This window comes from Ornithorhynchus anatinus, chromosome 4 (assembly GCF_004115215.2).
Source record: "Ornithorhynchus anatinus isolate Pmale09 chromosome 4, mOrnAna1.pri.v4, whole genome shotgun sequence".
In the NCBI taxonomy this organism is placed as follows: Eukaryota; Metazoa; Chordata; class Mammalia; order Monotremata; family Ornithorhynchidae; genus Ornithorhynchus; species Ornithorhynchus anatinus.
In genome coordinates this window covers 89896465-89916666 of record NC_041731.1, presented here as the reverse complement: position 1 = coordinate 89916666, position 20202 = coordinate 89896465, and the positions used below count along the sequence as shown (strand labels likewise).

Here is a 20202-nt window from a genome sequence, read left to right as displayed (position 1 = left end):
ACTCCCAAAATGTATACCCTCCAAATAGTCCTTGTTATTTCTTGAGGGGGTTCAATGGTTGAGGAGAAACTAGGTAGTGTGATTTTCTAGTATGACCCATCTCATTTATATATACAAAAAACAACTTTTTCTTTCTCTCTGTTTAATGGCCTATAACAAATTTCCAGTCATTCAGTGACAAATCTCATTTACAAATCCAACCCCGAGCTTTCTTGAGTCAGATAAGGGGTCATCCATATGCAGAGGAAAAAAATAACACTTTCATTTCATTTATTTTTTCTAGATTTTATTTGAAAAATACAGTACACAGCAGAGTATCCTTTATCACCGCTGCTTCACAAAGGTTCATGGTAAATTGAACTAAACAATTGGCTGGGGTAGATCCTGAGAAGAGAGAGGGAGGCCAAGTTGGAAGCTGAATCGAAACAGTCCCATAAATAAGGCTCACCTCTTTTAACATAAAAGAGCCTTTTTAATCATCTTAAAAATCAGTTACAATGTCAATAGTTTGTCATGCAAAAAAAAAAATTCATTTCCATTTTCAGGGTGTCCAAATTTGTGGAGCCCAACTTTTACTACATCCGAATGATACATATCTTCAGGTACCCTGTGGATCTGTGTCTTTATCCATATCACTGTTGCATGATAGTGATATCTTAATCACAGTTTTTCTTTCACCTGAACAAAATCAACCAGGTTAAGTGATTTATGTTAGCATCTGTTTCCAAACAGGGTTTCCCTTTCCTTTGGGATTTTTAGCTATTCAATAATAGTGGATCTAAGCTGCCTAATAGGTTTTTTTTACAGCCTGTGGCCTCATTAGGACCAATGGGCAGATTTTACCTGGTTGTGTTTTTGACTACAGCATTTTTCTTTATAGAACTTTCTGCTGGTCAAAATGAGGACAATTGCATAATTGTATAAAGTTGAATTTATGGTATATTTACCATAACATTAAGGAGTGGACAGAAACTCCATGAATTTTGTAAAATGGATTTGGTTAGCATTGGTCTAGCCCTGGTCTCCCTTTTTGTGTTGCCTGAGAAATTTTATTCCCTTTTCCGTTCCCCAATGGGTCTTGAAAGGTGAGTCATCTGTTCTGGATGTCTGCAACTGCTACTTTTGACTAAAAGGGAAATCCACCTTTATTCCACCAAAATGGATTGAATTATAAAGAATTCTGAGATTGGTGGAGAGTTGAATTTTCTGTTTAATGAGTACATTGGACTCAATCACTGCTGGTACTGAGAGAAAAGGGAAATCAATGCATTAAAACAGGCATAATTGATTCAAGTGGATAGGAGCTAGAGATTGCCATTTCTGGCCTCTACCATTCTTAATCCAGGTGGGGTGACAGGGGTTAGCCCCCCAGGCCAAAAAAAAATAAAAAAAATTTAAAAAAACAGGCTGGGGCTTGTAAGGCAAGGAATTTAAGAGCAGTTAAAGAGGTTCACTCCAGGACCTAAGGCATGATATGCACCCCGAACTCATGCCTCTGAAGTCCAATGCAGATAGCAAGTGGATTAAGGAGTGGAGTACATGGAGTGACAGAGAGTTCTGCTGCAAAGGCAGTCCCAACTAAGCAGGGCTGTGTTTGCCCAAGACCACTAATGTACTAACACAGACCTGGCTACCTCAAAAACATTCTTAACTTTACTGCTCCAGTCTTTCAAGATTCTAAAATCAATGTTGTAGAAGCAAAAGTCTCATTTTGGGGATTTGGTGAACACATCCCTCTTCCCTTCAGCAAACTCTTTCCCAGAATTCGAGGGCAGAGCCAGATATGCTGCCAAACACAGTCTTGTGATTTTTCACATCATGCAAAAGGCTAATCTAATGTGTCAGATACTTTTCCTCTCATTTAAGGATCTTAGCTTTACAAGGACAAGGCCCAGAGGCCTTAACCTAGTTGGGAAAACATTTCTACTCGGGTGGGCAGAAATTCGACCTCACTGCTGTATTCCTCATGTTATAGCTATCCTAAATACAATGTATATTCAAAAACTGATATCAAGAATTCAACCACAATTGTCAGGAAAAAGTCCAAATAAATATTTTTAATTATAATACATTTCTTATTACAGTAAAAATTGGCATTTTCCCGTCAATAGCAGAAGCACCAGTCTTAGGATGTACAGGATGAATGATATATAAGTGAAATACAGCATAATGCCATGTGCAAACAGTGTTTAAGAATAAAACCTAAATTTTTAGAAGTTTTACACACTGAAACTTGCCTGAAAGGAAACAATAACATGCGGAAAACAAAACAGACATGAAAAGCCAGTTCAAACCATATATGACATACTGTTGAATTGCTACATGAATAATTAAAAAAACCTAAACTAACCTCAGAGTTCTCATGTAGGAATCTGCCTATATCCAGGTTTCCTTTCACTGAGCAGGTGCAATGATTCTGGGATAAAATAAGGTGAACCTATTAACTATATAAGAAGACTCCTTTAAAGGTTGACATGGATTTTAAAACTGTAAAAATGAGAATGGACCAGACTCTTTTTTCAACTTTGTTCTTGCTCTCAACGCCTTCTGGACATTATGAGTGAACGGTGAAAAGGGATGACGTCCAATGAAGTGAAAAATCATCCGCTTCAGCATCATGTGACTTCGGCGAAGGCAGTGATGTGGTTCTATAAGTGAGAGGGGGAAGAGCATCCAATCAGATTGGTGAGATAAAGTACTGCAGGAGTTTAGTATCCTTTGAAATATTCTGAATGCTCTGACAAAGCAGAGTCTAATAACAATAACAAAAAACTGTTACAGTAGTGTTGTTGTTTCTTCTATAGCCCACAGCCTGTACAGTATTCAACCCATATATATATGAAATTGTTGTACCATTTTAGCTGTCTGTGGTACTTATTTTTAAATGACTCAGAACAACGAACCAGACATAATTAAAACGTGGGAGAAATGGAAATGACAAGGCAGCTGCTAATATTCAATCTCAACAGTAACAGAATTTTAATGTTGCTTGTTGGATTTTTAAATTAATTGCGCCCCATGAGACAGGTGGTAGAGAATGAAGTGGTGAAAGGCTCAAGCTCAAATGACATTTACTAGTTGACAAAAGTCATTTCTGAACATATAATTTCAATTTCTTTGTATATGCTGTTATTCTGCTTTCTTCAACAGTGCAGTTTCTAAGCTTTTGAAATACAACGATGCATGTGTAGTCAGACTACTAAGGATCTCTGTGTGTCTTTTCTCGGTTTCAAAGCACAATCCATAATGGAATATTTAGGTTTAGGTTGGAACTCGTCTGCTTTCACGGTTTTTAAAAGTGTGGTCAAGAAGACCCTAAGTTATTAGACTGATAGATGTGATGCTTTCACGTTCTTCTTTTCCAAAAAAAGCATACTTCACAGATTAATTTTAAAAGTGCTATTTGACATCATACTGGAACCCTGGTTTTGTAAAACAAAATGGCTTTATACCTTATTCTTTACTCAATTCTAATTGGATGAAGCAAATAACCTTTATCAGACAGGGAAAACAATTTCTCCCACGTGTGAATTACTGAAAAATTTGAAGAGAAGAATCTGAGTTTAAGACAGTAACTGTGATAAGCATAAATATCAATATTTATAATCGACCATTATTTTAGAACAGTTCTTGGAGTGTTATAGAGCCAATGCAGTGAACCTAAAAGCATCTCCTAGAGTGGGAGAATAATAGATATAGCTCTCTATTCTGGTTCCTTACAGAGAAACATCAACCAAACGATAATACCACCTGCTTCCAAATGGTCTGATAAAGAGTTTGGGAGAACTTATTATATGGCATCTTTGATCCCTAGAAGGAAAGGCGTAAACAATCAATCATTGATATTCATTGAGGCTTACTGCCTCCCTCCTCACCTCCGCCAAACTGATTCTCTTCCCCTCTTCAAAACCCTACTTAAAACTCATCTCCTCCAAGAGGCCTTCCCAGACTGAGCTCCTCTTCTCCCTCTACTCCCTCTACCACCCCCCCTTCACCTCTCCGCAGCTTAACCCTCTTTTCCCCCCATTTCCCTCTGCTCCTCCCCCTCTCCCTTCCCATCCCCTCAGCACTGTACTCGTCTGCTCAACTGTATATATTTTCATCACCCTATTTATTTTGTTAATGAAATGTACATCGCCTTGATTCTATTTAGTTGCCATTGTTTTTATGAGATGTTCATCCCCTTGACTCTATTTATTGCCATTGTTCTTGTCTGTCCATCTCCTCCGATTAGACTGTCAGCCCGTCAAACGGCAGGGACTGTTTCTATCTGTTGCCGACTTGTTCATTCCAAGCGCTTAGTACAGTGCTCTGCACATAGTATGCGCTCAATAAATACTATTGAATGAAGAGCACTGTACTAAGCACTTAAGACAACAAAAGGCTTAACTGGGTACTTATCATCTTAGCTTGATTAAGAACAAGCCTTATCAAACTATCCTAGGGGATCAGACTGGGTAGACAAGAATACCAATAAAACGATAAATGACTCCAAATATTTGCCCAATTTGAAATAACCAGGTACATCATCATTTGCAGGATCTTCTAAAAATGGGCAGTGATGTACCATGCAGTGCTTCGTACAAAATAGATCCTCAATAGTATTTATTGAGTGCTTAAGGTGCATGCAGAGCACTGTACTAAGCACTTGGGAAAATACAAATTAATAGAATTGGTAGAAATTGATGTGATGACACACAATAATTATAGTACTTGCAAAAGCGAGTTCAGCAAACCTTTTGGGGAACTTTTGAACTAGAACATGTCACTATTAGCTGCCTGATTCTACTGACTCTTGCTTTTGTATTTATTTTAGTTATATTTCTTCTCTCAGCCAAGACAGCCCAGTGATGTCCCACAAAGAAGTTAGAGCCTTTTTTTTTTTTTAACGGTATCTCTGAAGCACTTACTGTATGCCAGGTACTGTATTTAGCACTAGAGTAGAGACAAGCTAATCAGGTTGGATTATGTCCCATAGCGGGCTCACAATTTTAATCCCCATTTTACAGTTGAGGTAATGGGCACAGAAAGTTAAGTCACTTGCCCAAGGTCACACAGCAGACTAGTGGCGGAGCACTTGCAGAGGAGACCCTGTTCATATTTTAAACATGCATTACTGCCTTTCAATTCTCACACTGCATCTACAGCCAAATCCTTCTGGTTCTTCCAAAAAAACATCTCCGAGATCCACCCCTGCCTCTCCCTCAGAATGAGCTCTGGCCAAAGCACTACTTGAATATCATTCCATCCCCTTTGCTAGTCTCCCTGCCTTAAGCCTCTCCAATCTAATTAGAATAGTAATAAAAATAATAATAACGGTACTTGTTAAGTGCTTACTTTGTGCCAAGCACTTTCCTAACAAGGGTAGATACAAGTTAATCAGGTTGGATCCAGGCTCTGTCTCACATGGGGCTCACACTCTCAATCCTCATTTTACAAATAAGGCAACTGAGGCACAGAAGTGAACTGACTTGTTCAAGGTTACACATGGACAAGTGGTGGAGGCAGGATTAGAACTCAGTTTTCTGAACCCAGGCCCATGCACTATCCACTGTGCCACACAGCTTCTATACATAAGTTGCTGGATAGATCTTCTTCCCAGAATATAACTTGGTCCACTGGTTCCCTCTATTCTCTGTAAAAAAGAAAAAACTCCTCAAAATTCGCTTTTAGGCTCTTGACAATACTCCTTCTATTTTGAGATACATGCTCTCTTCACCCATTTCTTCCCATCTCACTCTCTTTATCCCCTCCACCTTCACCTTCTAGCTGTCCCTCTCGATCTTCATTCGTCTTCATCCCTCTCATTCGCGCTGTTTCCCCAGCTTGAAACTCCCTCCCTCAAAAGGTCTACCAGACTAGAACCCTCTCCAGTTTTTAAAACCCTACTGAAATCCCCCCTCCTCCAATACACCTTCCTCGATTAATTCCCAGCATCCCACATTGAACAAGTCCACACCAGCTTTCTCTGGCACTTTTGTCTTTACTTATCATAAGTGTGTGTAAATACTTGTAGGTCTGTCTCCCTATTTACAGTGTGAGCTCCATGTGGATAGGAACTGTGTTTCTTGTACGTCCCAAGGTTTCCTAAAGTGTACCAGTGGACATTTAATAAATTCTACTCATTTCTTAAAAACATTGTTTTATCACCACTGTAACTGGAATTTGGGCCTGGTGTCTGTAGCAGCTGAGAGGTTCAGCTGAAGGGAAAGGGGACTCCAAACCACATTGGTTTGGGGAAAGAGGGGAATCTGGAGGATCACTCAATTAAAGCACCAATGATCGTTTGTAAATTGGTATAGGAGGGATGGAGACTGTGAAAATGGGAGCAAAACTTCCTACCTTTGATATGGGAAGTAGGACATGTACTGAGGTTCTCGTAGCAGGAGGGACAGGGTGGTTTTTTCCCCTAACCCCTCCAATTTTGCTACCCCCAAATTAAAAAATTAAGCCAGGACATAATTGCTATTTACCCATGAGTACTAACGTTTTTCTCTTTTCTTCCCCACTTTTCCTTTTCCCCACCCCTTATAGCAAGCCTGTAGCAGGCCTTCAGATACAAAACAGATTAGATTGCCAAGTGATCGACAATTAAGGTCAAGAAGAAGAGTGTTCTAGTGGAAAGGCCACAGGCCTGGGAGTTAGAGGACCTGGGTTCTAAGACCATTTACCTGTTGGTGAACTTGTGTAAGTCATTTAACTTCTCTGTGCTTCAGTTTCCTCCTTGGTTAAATGGGGATAAAAATCCTACTCCATCCTACCCCTGTATACTGTGAACAAACCTGATTATCTTGCTATGATAATAATAGTATTATATTATTATGAACAATGTCCAACTTGATTATCTTATCTCCTTCAACACTTTCTACAGTGCTTGAATCATAGTAATTGCTTAATAAATACCATAATTATTATCAGCAAAGAATTCCTCCTTTGGAGTGGCAACAATAAAGGTAAAGAGTTGAGCACCTGGGATCTTTCCCAGCCTCTCCTCTCCTTCAGGAGGAGGGCCTCTCCTCTCCTTCAGACTTAAACATCTGCACTGTTCATTCAATCTTTCAATTGTATTTGTACAATTGAGGACTTACTGTGTGCAAAGCACTATATTAAGCTCTTGGAAGAGTACAATATAATTATAAACAGACACATTCCTTGCCCACAATGAGCTCAGAGTCTAGCAGGTAATTTCAGTATTTGTTAAGCTCTTACTATTTGCCAAGCACTGTTCTAATCACTGGGGTAATCAGGTTGGAGACAGTCCCTGTCTCAATCACCATTTTACAGATGAGGTAACTGAGGCAAAGAGGCAAAGAGAAGTTAAGTAACTTACCCAAGATCACATAGGAGGGATTAGAACCCATGTCCTCTGACTCCCAAGCCTGTGCTCTCTCCACTAGGCCATGCTGCTTCTCTGTTTATGGAATTGCACTAAGCTCACAGAACTGCAACAAATTCTATGTTTTTAGTTTTTTTTTTTACTAGAGCAAATTTAATACAGTCAACTAATTCTTCATGTTCATATAAAAGTACACATAATACATATAGATACACATAATACATATAGATACACATAATGCATATAGATGCTATAGGGCTTTGGGATTTTTAAAGAGTTTAGGACCAAAAAAATGTTTGTCATGGTTATGTTTTAACCCATCTTCCTCTTAATCCATTGTTTCCTATTGAATCAAAGATTTCTATAGCACAGTTTGGTTTTAACAAAATCAAACTGGGTGCATTTCATGAACCCTGAGAATAGCTGTCTAGGGGAATTTGGGGCTCTATGTCTCTACAGCTCTGAATAGGTGGAGGGAGGGGTGAACAGGATGACCTTTAAGCTAATGAGTCCCTGAATAAGAAAGAGAAGCAGTGTTATCTAATAGTTTTAGCATGAGCCTGAGGGTCAGAAGGACCTGGATTCTAATCCCTGCTCTGCCATTTGCCTGTTCGGTGACCTTGGGCAAGTAACTCCACTTCTCTGTGCCTCAATTGCCTCATCTGTAAACTGGGGATTAAGACTATGAGTGAGTCCCAAGTGGGACAGGGACTGTGTCCAACCTGATTTGCTTGTATCTACCCCAGCACCGAGAAGAGTGCCTGGAACATAGTAAGGGCTTAAATCACATTAAAAAAGAGATAAAAAAATTAGATATCACCTAATGACACTACTAAGTTGAATTATATACAGCAGCATCATTATCAAAGGAAGCATGGTTATTTGCTTATGTTTTACATCAGCTGTTCTAATTGAAAGCAAAAGCAAGAACTGAATCTCTCTTCTACGGAACCCTTTTCTGAAAAACAGCCTCCCTAACTGAAAAACTAGTTGAACTGTTTAACAAAGGCAACACTGTGGCCTGGGAATCAGTGCATGCAAGGGTAAATCCCATTAACAGGCAACAGTACAAACACAAGGTTTAAATAAGACAAAAATGCAGGCAAAAAGCTCAAACTATAGAGAGGAGAAATAGTTATATCATTTCTTAAGTTGGGAATACAATAACTCACCAGTACATTGAGGCACTACTACATTCAGTGGTTTTTACTGTAAGGACATAGTATGAATCAAGTGAAAAGAACAGTGAAATGTTTGAAATGAAGAGGCTTCTGAAAGAAATCATTTAAATCCACAGCAAATAGGAAAGCCAAACCGCTACATGCCAAACCTTGAGTGCAGGCTTCCCGAGGGAAAAATAGCACTTCCTTTGTGCAAGCTTGTAAATTCTTAATTGTTAATTGTGAATTCTAAAATTCATCTGGTTTTCAAAAGCAGCAAACTGTACACAGAACTCCTGCACTCCATTTCCCACCCCCTCAGCCCCTCCTTCTCAATATTGACACCCATGGGATATTTTGAAAAATAGATTAAAAATCATCAATACTACTTATGCCCTGTCAATTGAGCCTGCACAAAAGGAAGGTCTGGCCTGAATCTGCTTTATTTGGAAACCAAATCCACACACAACCAGTGCGCACTTGCGCACATACGTTTATTGCCTTGTAATTTGAAGGTGTTCAAAGCGATTGATTCCACTTATCCAGCTGAAGAACCTAGCGAGACAGTCTTTAAAAGACCTGTCCTGTATTGTTTCTTCTTGACCACTGTCAACACCTTGGTTGGGTAGCACCTATAAACATGTATTAGGGTAAACATATTTCACCATTACCTTTTCCATTTGATATCCCAACTTCATCAAATGGTCTGTCCTATAAATGTTGAGTGGGATCCCTTCCAAACAGTTTCAGTTACATTTTGATCAGGAGCAGTCAGTCTGGGGCAGATTTCCCCCACCGAACTCTCACCCATGTTCTCCCTCTAGCCTGGTATACCTTCCCTGTTCATATTCGTCAGAAAGTTGCTCTCCCCTGCTTTGGGGCCTTATTGGGGGCACATCTCCTCCAAGAGGCCTTCCCAGACTAGACTTCTATTCCTTTTCTTACATTGCCTTCTGTGACACACTGACTTGCCATCTGTATTCATCCTCCCGCCCCTGCAACCCCAGCCCCACAGCACTTATGTACATATCTGTATTTTATTTATTTATATTAATGTCTGTCTCCACCTCTAAACTGTAAACTTGTTGTGGGCAGGGAATGTGTTATATTGTTATTTTTGTACTCTTCCAAGTAGTTAGTACAGTGCTCTGCACACAGTAAGTACTCAATGAAAATTATTTAATAATTGATTAATTTACACCAGCAATGAAACCATTCCTTGCTTTGTGGCTCACCAGACATTTGGCTAGTATTGAAAAAGCTTCAGTTATCCACCTCTACTTCTCTTACTTGGAGTTTGGGACAAGAAGAAAGTCATGGAATATTTTTCTCCTCCAAAACTCATCTTGTATTTCCTTTGTTTAAGACTGGCCAAGAGAGGATGATGGATAGAGAAGTAGTATAAACATGCAGTTGGTGAAATAAATATTTCAACCTCTGCCGCCCACCCCCTCCCTCCCCACCCCAACACCCACACACCTCTTTTGGACTGTAAGCTCTTTGTGGGCAGGGAACATGTCTACCAACTCAGTGTTCTGCACACAGTAAGCACAAAAAATATCATCGATTCATCGAAGAGGGAGCCAAACTGGAATACGTGTCTGCCCAATAGTGCCCCTGAAAATTCCCACTGGGGGTGGGAATTCAATCCTATCCTCCACAAATCAATGTCCAGAACCAACTGATAGGCAGTTGCTGAGGTGGATTCTGTCTAAGTAATAATAATAATAATGATGAGGTCAGCTCAGCTTGCAGAATATTCTCTCCCTTGGTGTGAATAAAAGCACTGTGAATTTGAATGCTTGTGCCCTTTAAACAAAATAGTCAAAATAAACAAAAATAGCTTAGTCTTCCCTTAGAATCAGAATATATCAATACAAAGTTATTGTGTTATACTGTTATTTTAAACATCTGTGAAGAGATGATAAGTGTTCATGAAATTCATTTATCCCACAAATAGAATAGCTGCAGAATGAATGGGGATGAAGTGAAAAAAAAAATGACCAGTGTTACTAATGTATTTTCAAAGAATCCCTCCTTTGTTAGCAAAGTCTGTCATGAAATCCCAAATCCTGGCATAGCCAGGCAAATGGGCAGCCAGAAACTACCTTATTTCTTGGTTAGAGATCAACTGTTCACAAACATTACAAAACTTATGAACACATATCATATAACATCTCAAGTAGCTAATATATATTATGAAATAAATTAGTCAGTACTTGATATCTATTCAATAGTCAGTTATAGCAGTAGCTGCAGTAGTAATAGTAGTTTGATTTACCCGTATCCACACCAGCGCTTAGTAGAGTGCCTGGTACATAGTAAGCACTTAACAAATACCACAATTTATTCAATCGTATTTATTGAGCGCTTACTGTATGCAGAGCACTACTCGTGGTATCACTAGTAGTAATGGCATTTATTGAGCACGCATTTGGTGCAATGCACTGTACTAAGCACTAGAGGCTGGACTATATTCCAAAACCTGCATATGATAACCTTACCAAGGAAAGTAATTGGTTTTTAGCTATGACCTCATTCCTGCCTCAGCATTTATCCAGATGCTTTCAGGCTTTCCAGAGTCACATCCAATCTGCTTCAATCTTGGACTGCCTAACTGAACACTGAAGGGCCTCCAGAACCCCAGGCAAACTGGTTGAGGGCGGAGGGGCAGTTATGTGAGAGCCTGACCCCAAATTCTTCATTTTGGAAGAAATAAAGCAAAATCATTCTGGAGCAGTTCAGGTGATACTACAGTGATTGCTTCTGTTCTCTCTCCTGGAACAAAAGTCAGAGTTACACTAAGAGCCCTAAAGCCTTCCCCAGTTCCTACACAGACTTGGGCTGTAATGGACACCATTTATCTGAAGCGAGTACAAGAGTCAGCACCTTGGGATAGCAGCAAGCAGTCAGGAGCTATACCTGAGGTGGCTTCTGAGGTGGCAGAGAAGCAGCGTGGCTCAGTGGAAAGAGCCCGGGCTTGTGAGTCAGAGGTCATGGGTTTGAATCCCTGCTCGGCCACTGTCAGCTTTGTGACTACGGGCAAGTCACTTCACTTCTCTGTGCCTCAGTTCCCTCATCTGTAAAATGGGGATTAAGACTGTGAGCCTCACGTGGGACAACCTGATTACCCTGTATCTACCCCAGCGCTTACAACAGTGCTCTGCACATAGTAAGCACTCAACAAATACCAACATTATTAAATACCAACATCTTCTTAGGGGAAAAACAATATTTCCTGGATGACATCCTTTAATACTAATTTACAACAAAGAGTTAATGACATATCTCACTATCATTAGTAGCCTCTGGAACATTCAAAAACCCACTGTTTCTGTTATTTGCCTAACAAATACTTGTTTTGTCTGTGGCAGACACAGCCACTATCTCTTCTTTCTCAAATCCTAAGGTATCAAGAGGGGATACGGAATTTTCCATGGAAGTTCCAAGGAATGGGATTAGACAGGTGTATCTTCCTAGAGTTGTTCAAGAGCAGTTCTTCCTGGAAGAGGGGGTGGTTGGGAGGTGAATGACATGGCCTAGGGAATCCCTTCTGGCTTGTCAGGAAGCAGCGTAAACTATTACAAAGAGTGTGAGGCTGGGAGTCTGTTGACCTGAGTACTAATTCTGACTCTACCATTTGCCAGCTGTTTGACCTTGGGAAAGTCACTTAACTTCTCTGAGCTTCAGTTTCCTCACTTATATAAATGTGAATTCAGTATCTATCTCTCCTGCTTGGACTGTGAGCCCAACCTGTCATCAACCTGATTAACTACCAATCATTTAGTACAGTGCTTGATACAGAGAAAGCACTTCACAGATACCACCATTATTATTATTATTCTCTATGTTGTACATACTGTATGTCACAAAATATATATTTACAGTCAAGTCTTCAGAAGCCATGCTATAGAGGACGGTTAACAAGGACACTCAAAAGTTTCGATTTGACCCACCGTTTTAAATGTCAAGGTTTTATAGCCCAGGTTTATCCTGCTTTAATATTTTACAGTGTATTTACTCATTTAATTAGATTTTCTGTTGTCGAAGGAAATGTAGGTTCTAATGCCAGCCTGCCTTCTGGAGCTGCGCCATCAGTGGTGAAGATGTGTGGCTGAAAAGTTGCCTGGGGCATTGTACCAAGTGGACAGGCCCAACAGAAATCCTGAAAAATACCTAACAAGGGCAGAAGAGTCCACAGAGTCTACCGAGAAATCACCTGCTGGATCACGGCACAGCACTGATACTCCGCTGAGGTCACGTGTCCTTGGCAGTGTGTTGCACTCCTGTCTGCGTACTCTATCACTGCAGGCCATGCCTCAGAGGACAGGTGCCTGGCAGGGACGCGACAGCATGAGTGGCAATATGCGAGCAGTTACTATTATCCACTAAACTGTAAGTTCATCGTGGGCAGGGAATGACTCTACCAACTTTGTTCTATTCTCCCAAGGACTTAGCACAGTGCTCGGCACACAGTAAGCACTCAATAGATACCATCGATTTAACTGAGTGCTTAGCATTATAATCAATCATTTCGCACAGGTTCTCAGCCCTGAATTCTTTGGATGGAGGGTTCGTCTATTAGTAGTGATGGGAGACACCATCATCATATAATGAATTCTATAATTTGAAGAGGACTACTTGTTTGAGCCAGTGTGCTGAAATCTTTGTCAGACATGACGACAGTGGAGTACACCTACATTTACTGGGGTGAGAAGATTAAGTTAGCAATTGTCAAAATCGCTGTACTCTGTTTCATAGAAACATCCAAATAATATATTATTTATAAATGTAAGGTTATACATTTTCAATTGGTGAAGTGATATAAAATAAGAAATGCCCACGGGGACCAGTGTAATACATTTGCAAGCATTAATATGATGTGTGAATATTAATAAGACACTGATTTTCATCCAGAAATATTTTAAGATGATTATTAAATTCAGTATGCAAAATTTAAAAAAAATAAAGAAAAAGGCATACGATGCTAGTTACCTCAAAAAAATTTGTCAGAACCAAAAACTTAGGTAAAAATAGGTAAAATATTGGTCTCCTTATTTACATTAATCTATTCGAACAGCCGATCTTTACGGAAATTGTTTTGACAAGGTCCCAGCTCCAATTTACATAACTGTACAGCAGTTGGCATTCTGAAAAAGCATCTGAATACTAACTAGATTACAATGGCTATTCATTCACAGCACTCTAAAATCTCAAAAGATTCTATTTACAGGAGGCTTATTTGTTTTGGCAAAAAGCCACCTTTTTTGCTGTTGCTATGACACTAATGTATGCATCATTTTATAATGGAAATTTTCAGTCAGATAAACTCTATGATAACAAACCATATGTATTGATTTTTCATTTTGGAACTGCATTTAATAAATTAGAGCAATTACAACTTTTCCCACCACCCCCTTCCACCCTTTTACAAACAATGGTTTGCATGGATAGACTGTAAACTCATTAGGGACAGGGAACTTGTCTGCTAATTCTGTTGCATTGTAGTCTCCCAAACACTTAGTACAGTGATCTGCACATAGGAAGCACTCAGTAAATACCACTGATTGACTGATTAACCTCCTCATTGGTCTTCCAGACTCCAGACTCACCCCCACCCAATCTATCCTACATGCTGCTACTCGGATTACCTTCCTAAAGCATTGCTTAGTCCACTTTCTCCTGAAGACACCCCACAGTCTTCCTGTTTCCCTTGGAATCAAATAAAAACTCATCACAATTCATTTCCAGGTTTCCCAGCATCTGGTCTCCACCTTATCTACTTTCATCACCTGCTCTTCTCCAATTTGCTGTCTTCACTCCTCTCAAACTAAGTTGTACTTTGGTCATCTTTGTCAGCTTCTGTCAGCATGGCTTAGTCGAAAGAGCACGGGCTTGGGAGTCAGAAGCCATGTGTTCTAATTCCCACTCCGCCGCTTGTCAGCTGTGTGACCTTGGGCAAGTCACGTAACTTCTCTGTGCCTTACTTCCCTAATCTGTAAAATGGGGAGGAAGACTGTGAGCCCTACGTGGGACAACCTGATTACCCTGTATCTACTCCAGCGCTTAAAACAGTGCTTGGCACATAGTAAGTGCTTAACAAATACCAACATTATTATTATTATTTTCCCTGCTTGGAAATCCCTTACTCCCACATCAGACTACAGTCTTCCCCATACTCAAATTACTCCTTAAATCCCACCTCCTTTATCAGCCTTTCAGCCATCTTTAGCATTGACGAACTTTATATAGTAAAGCAGTTTAACCTAGTGGAAAGATCTTAGGCCTCGGAGTCAGTGGTCCTGGATTCTAATCCCAGCTCCACTACTGACCTACTATGTGACCTTTAACAAGTCACTTAACTTCCTTATGCCTCAATTCTCTCATCAGCAAAATGGGGAGTCGATTCCTGTTCTATCTCCTACTTAGACTGTGAGCCCTATGTGGGCCCTGATTAATTTATATCTACCCCAGAACTTAGAACAATGCTTGGCACATAGTAAGCACTTAACAAATACCAGAGTTACGGATCGATCAATCAATCTTATTTATTTATTGTTTACTTTGTGCAGAACACTTGTACTAAGAACTTGAGAGAGTATAATTTAACAGAGTTGGTAGATTATTACTGCATAATTATTATTATTTACACCTTCCTGAGCACTGATTATATCTGTTTGATCAATTTATGTTGACAGTGTTGTAAATATTCTTATGTTCGTTTTCCCCCTTATAGTTTAAGTTCCTCATGGGAAGGAAATGTGTCACTTCATTATTCTGTACTTACCAGGCATCTAGTACAGTGCACTTCACCAAGTGGGCATTCAATAAATGCTAGCATTACTACTATTAATACCACTATCTATATTGGAAGGAAAAGCACGACTCGAAACTTTGGAAGTAGTCCTCTCATAACTTGACTGTGATAGTGGAACGTAACTCCAAGCACGGTGACGATATAAGACTAAATATCATAAGGAGCTGCTTGGCCGAGTGGAAACAGCATGGACCTGGTAGTCAGAAGGACCTGGGGTCTAATCCTGCCTCCACCGCCTATCTGTTGTGTCACCTTGGTCAAGTCACTTAACTTCTCTGTGCCTCAGTTACCTCACCTCTAAAATAGGGATTAAGACTGTGAGCCTCACATGGGAGACAACCTGACTACCTTGTATCTACCTGTGGGCAAGTCACTTAACTTCTCTGTGCCTCAGTCACCTCATCTGTAAAATGGGGATTAACTGTGAGCCTCACGTGGGACAATCTGTTTACCGTGTCTCCCCCAGTGCTTAGAACAGTGCTCTGCACATAGTAAGCGCTTAACAAATACCAACATTATTATTATTACCCCTGTGCTTAGAACAGTGTTTGGCACAGAGTAAGCGCTTAACAAATACCATAATTACTACTTATCTTTTCTGTGCCTCAGTTTTCTCAATTGTAAAATGGCATTACCTGTTCTCCCTCCTACTTTGATTGTGAGCCCCATGCAGGACAGGGACTGTGTCTGACATAAATTGTACCTACCCTAGTTCTTAGAACAGTGTTTGACACATAGTAAGTGCTTAATAAATACCATAAAAATAAAATAAAATGACATTGAATGTTTTAAGGGTAGAGAAATACAGCAATTCAATCCACAAAACAGAGTTCTGTTCCCTGAGAAGCCACACTATCTCTGCATGTATGGTTGTGCAGGTCCTTAGGCTGTCCACAGGATGAATCTTTACTGCCTAGTGTATACTACTGGAAGGGCCCTGGATGTAGGCATTAGCCTTTTCTTAAATTGTTTAATTTCTGTTGGAAATTCTCATTTCTGTCAAGCCCACCTCTGATGTTGTCTTTGTCGTTATACTTTTCAAATTGATTTCCTCCAGAGCACCCAATTTGAGATCAAGATAATGTGCATTTTGCATAAGACTTTCAGTTTTCTTGTTCCCAGGTGACATCAGTTAAACATTTTTCAAGGAATATTCTTTTCAATACATGTGCTCCCTCCCCAACTCCCCCACAATGACTGAAATGACTGAAAAGATATATTTTTATAATAATCAATCAATCATATTGACTGAGTGCTTACTGTTTGCAGAGAGCACTACTAAGCGCTTGGAAGAGTACAATATAACAGAGTTGGTAGACATGTTTCCTGCCCACAAGTATACAGTCTAGAGGGGGAGACAGACATTAATATGAATAAATAAAATATGGATATGTACATAAGTGTTGTGGTGCTAAGATATGGGTGAATAAAGGGAAAAAAATGTAAATGCATGACTGAGAATCTAAATAAGCTCCTTGCTGCCGTATCAATAGTTAATGAGTCGATCAATCAGTTCTCATGGCATCATGGCCTAGTGGATATAGCACGGAACTGGGAGTCAGAAGGTCATGGGTTCTAATCCTGACTCCACCACTTGTCTACTGGGTGACCATGGGCAAGTCACTTAACTGCTCCATGTCTCATCTTCCTCATCTATAAAATGGGGACTAAGACTGGGAGCCTGATGTGGTACAGGGGCCCTTTCCAACCCAATTTGCTTGTCTCCCCCCCACGGTACTTATTAAAATGCCTGGTACATAGTAGATGCTTAACAAATACTATTATTATTATTATGTGAGATTTCCATGTCCATTTGAGGAGTTATAGAGAAACTTGGAGAAGATTCAGTGGGCAACATGAAAGGAGTAAGATAAACACCAAAAGCCAAATCCTGCTTGGAGTAGTGTAAAACTATCTGTTTTTAATAACCAGGACAGGTGTTCACTTACTGAAGGAGGCGATGTGCCCAGTGTCCAAGCAGAGGCCCGGTAATTGATTATCCTACTGTCTGACAAAGGATCTGAATGATGTACCTATTACTACTTTTTGCAACACTGACTGCTGAACCGATCACTCCGTAACTGTGCACACTTTCACATAATAAAACCAAAGTTGGACAAAGTGAAATCTAACACACCCAGGCAGCCAAGCAGGCCCAATGGAACAAGAAAGAAGGAGGAGGAGAAGCATGACCTAATGGATAGAGCACAGGCCTGGGAGTTGAAAGGACCTGGGCTCTAATCCCAACTTTCCCACATGTCCACTATGTGACCTTGGGCAAATCACTTAAATTCTCTGTGCCTCAGTTACCTTGTCTGTAAAGTGGGGATTAAGATTGTGAGCTCCATGTGGGATATGGACTGTGTCCCACCGGATTAGCTTGTTTCTACCCCAGGTCTAAGTCCAGTACCTGGAATGTAGTAAGCACTTAACAAATACCATAAAAAAATCTTATCTTTCTCTAGCAGTGGAACTAAAAAAAAAAGTTGGTATTTGTTAAGCGCTTACTATGTGCAGAGCACTGTTCTAAGCACTGGGGTAGATACAGGGTAATCAAATTGTCCCACGTGAGGCTCACAGTCTTAATCTCCATTTTACAGATGAGGTAACTGAGGCACAGAGAAGTGAAGTGACTTGCACACAGTCAAACAGCTGACAAGTGGCAGAGCTGGGATTCAAACCCATGACCTCTGACTCCCAAGCCCAGGCTCTTTCCACTGAGCCACGCTGCTTCATGGCAACTAAGAATTGGGAGGCTCTCTGGGATACTCTCTCCTGCCCAGCAGGAGAAAGCAGAGTGAATGTGATATCAGAAGAGAACCCATGCATGGTTTGATGAGAATGACTCCGATATTAAAGTACTAATAGCAGTGAAACAAGCAAGGCAACTTGGAAACAGCATATCCTCACAAAGCCTTTGTGGAGGAATACAGACAGGCTAATAAATGTGTGAGACAATCAGTGGGACAACAAGGCTCCACAGACAGAAAACCAAAGGGCTTCTTTCCATCTCTAAAGAGTATATCGGGGTTACACACTAGCACAGTTCTAATAACTAGCAGAGATAGTTTCTCCCTAAAGCACCAAAAAGGAAATTTTAAAGAGATAGGCAACACCTGTCTCTCAGCACAGAGTAGGCACTCCCCAAATAATAATGATAATTGCGATATTTATTAAGAGCTTATTATGTGTCCAGCACTGTACTCTGAGCTGGGGACAGATACAAGATAATCATCATGTCAGACACAGTTTCTGTTTCTTATGAAGAAGTAGCATGGCTTAGTGGATGGAGCACGGGCTTGGGAGTCAGAAGGACCTGGGTTCAAATCCCAGCTCCACCACTTGTCTGCTGTGTGTCCTTGAGCAAGTCACTTGATTTCTCTGGGCCTCAGTTCCCTCATCTGTTAAATGGGGATTGAGTGTGAGCCCCATGTGGGATAGAGACTGTGTCCAACCCGATTAACTTGTATCCACCACAGCGCTTAGAACAGTGCACATAGGAAGCACTTATGAAGTACTATTATTATTATTATTGAGCTCATAATCTGAGGGGGAGGGGGAATTAGGTAAATACCATTGACTGAAAAAAGAAAAAAACACTTCCAGGATTCCCCTCACCAAATCTGCCTTTACTGGAGACAACATTTTATGAAATTAGTTTGTCTGGCAACATAAGAAGACCCGTCTTTTTCTCCAACTCTTAGTGAAGTCCCCTGCAGTGGGAGCCACGAAGAACAATGGCCATCATCTTCTAAATTTGCTGGCAGACAGGGTAAGCCAGATAGAGGAAGATAATGTGATCCTGAGTCACCGGTACAATTTCTTCCGCAACAAACAGAACCTTGAGGAAAGGGTATTGGATTTTAAAGACGAGAAGGACCATGTCCAACCTGATTAGTTTATACTTACTTCAGCACTTAATATAGTCTTGGACACCTAGTAAGCGCATAACAAATACCAAAATGATTAAAAATATCACCATTATACTAACTTCCAAATAGGAGCGAATAGAGCTGACTTTAGAAACTGCTTGTAACTCTTACTGTTTCCACTGCTGAGCACGTTTGGACCAACCACCAAAGAACAATTTTAATCAAATAAAAGCTCTCAAGATTGCAATAAGACTTTAGTCTAGAGACCTTAGTGATCTGGGCTTGGATATTCTATTTCACATCGACATCTGACCTGCATCACCTCCTCGTTCATGTCTGACCAGTACTTTAAAAGAAGGATTACTTCCCCAGCTTAACCCCTATCTGTGAGGACAATGCAGATTCCCAAACAGTAGCGTGAATAGGTCGAGTCTCTTGGTTTTTAAAGTTTTTATCCTGGAGTTATAAATCAGAACTCCTCTTTGCTATTATTTGGTCAGAAAGGATTAAGATTTGATCTAGACTGTGATTTAGCAAGTAATCGCTGCCTGCTCTTTATCCTAAACTGAGCTCCTTATCTTCTCTCCCAAGCCCTGTCCTCTTCCTGACTTCCCTATCACTGTGGATGGTACGACCATCCTTCCTATCTCTCAGGCCCGCAATCTCGGTGTCATTTTTGATTCGTCTCTCTCATTCACCCCACACATCCAATCCGTCACCAAGACCTGCCAGTCTCACCCCTATAATATCTCCAAGATCCGTCCTTTCCTCTCCATCCAAACGGCTATCATGCTCGTACAGGCTCTCATAATATCCCGGCCGGATTATTGTGTCAGCCTTCTCTCTGATCTCCCTTCCTCCTGTCTCTCCCCACTCCAGTCTATTCTTCATTCCGCTGCCCGACTCATCTTCCTGCAGAAACGTTCTGGACATGTCACTCCCCTTCTTAAAAACCTCCAGTGGTTGCCTATCAACGTCCGCACGAAACAGAAACTTCTCACTCTAGGCTACAAGGCT

General features: G+C 40.5%; 1 protein-coding gene across 2 annotated transcripts in view; it reads right to left on the bottom strand.

The window, feature by feature from the left end:
* Positions 1-264: 264 nt before the first annotated feature.
* Positions 265-20202, bottom strand: part of PLPPR5 (phospholipid phosphatase related 5) — a 98874-nt gene continuing 78936 nt past the window's right edge. For both annotated transcript variants that reach the window (XM_029062053.1, XM_029062054.1), the window contains exon 6: positions 265-2648. In XM_029062053.1, the coding sequence (XP_028917886.1) occupies positions 2616-2648 (33 nt within the window). In that variant the 3' untranslated portion in view covers positions 265-2615. The remainder of the gene's footprint in view (positions 2649-20202) is intronic.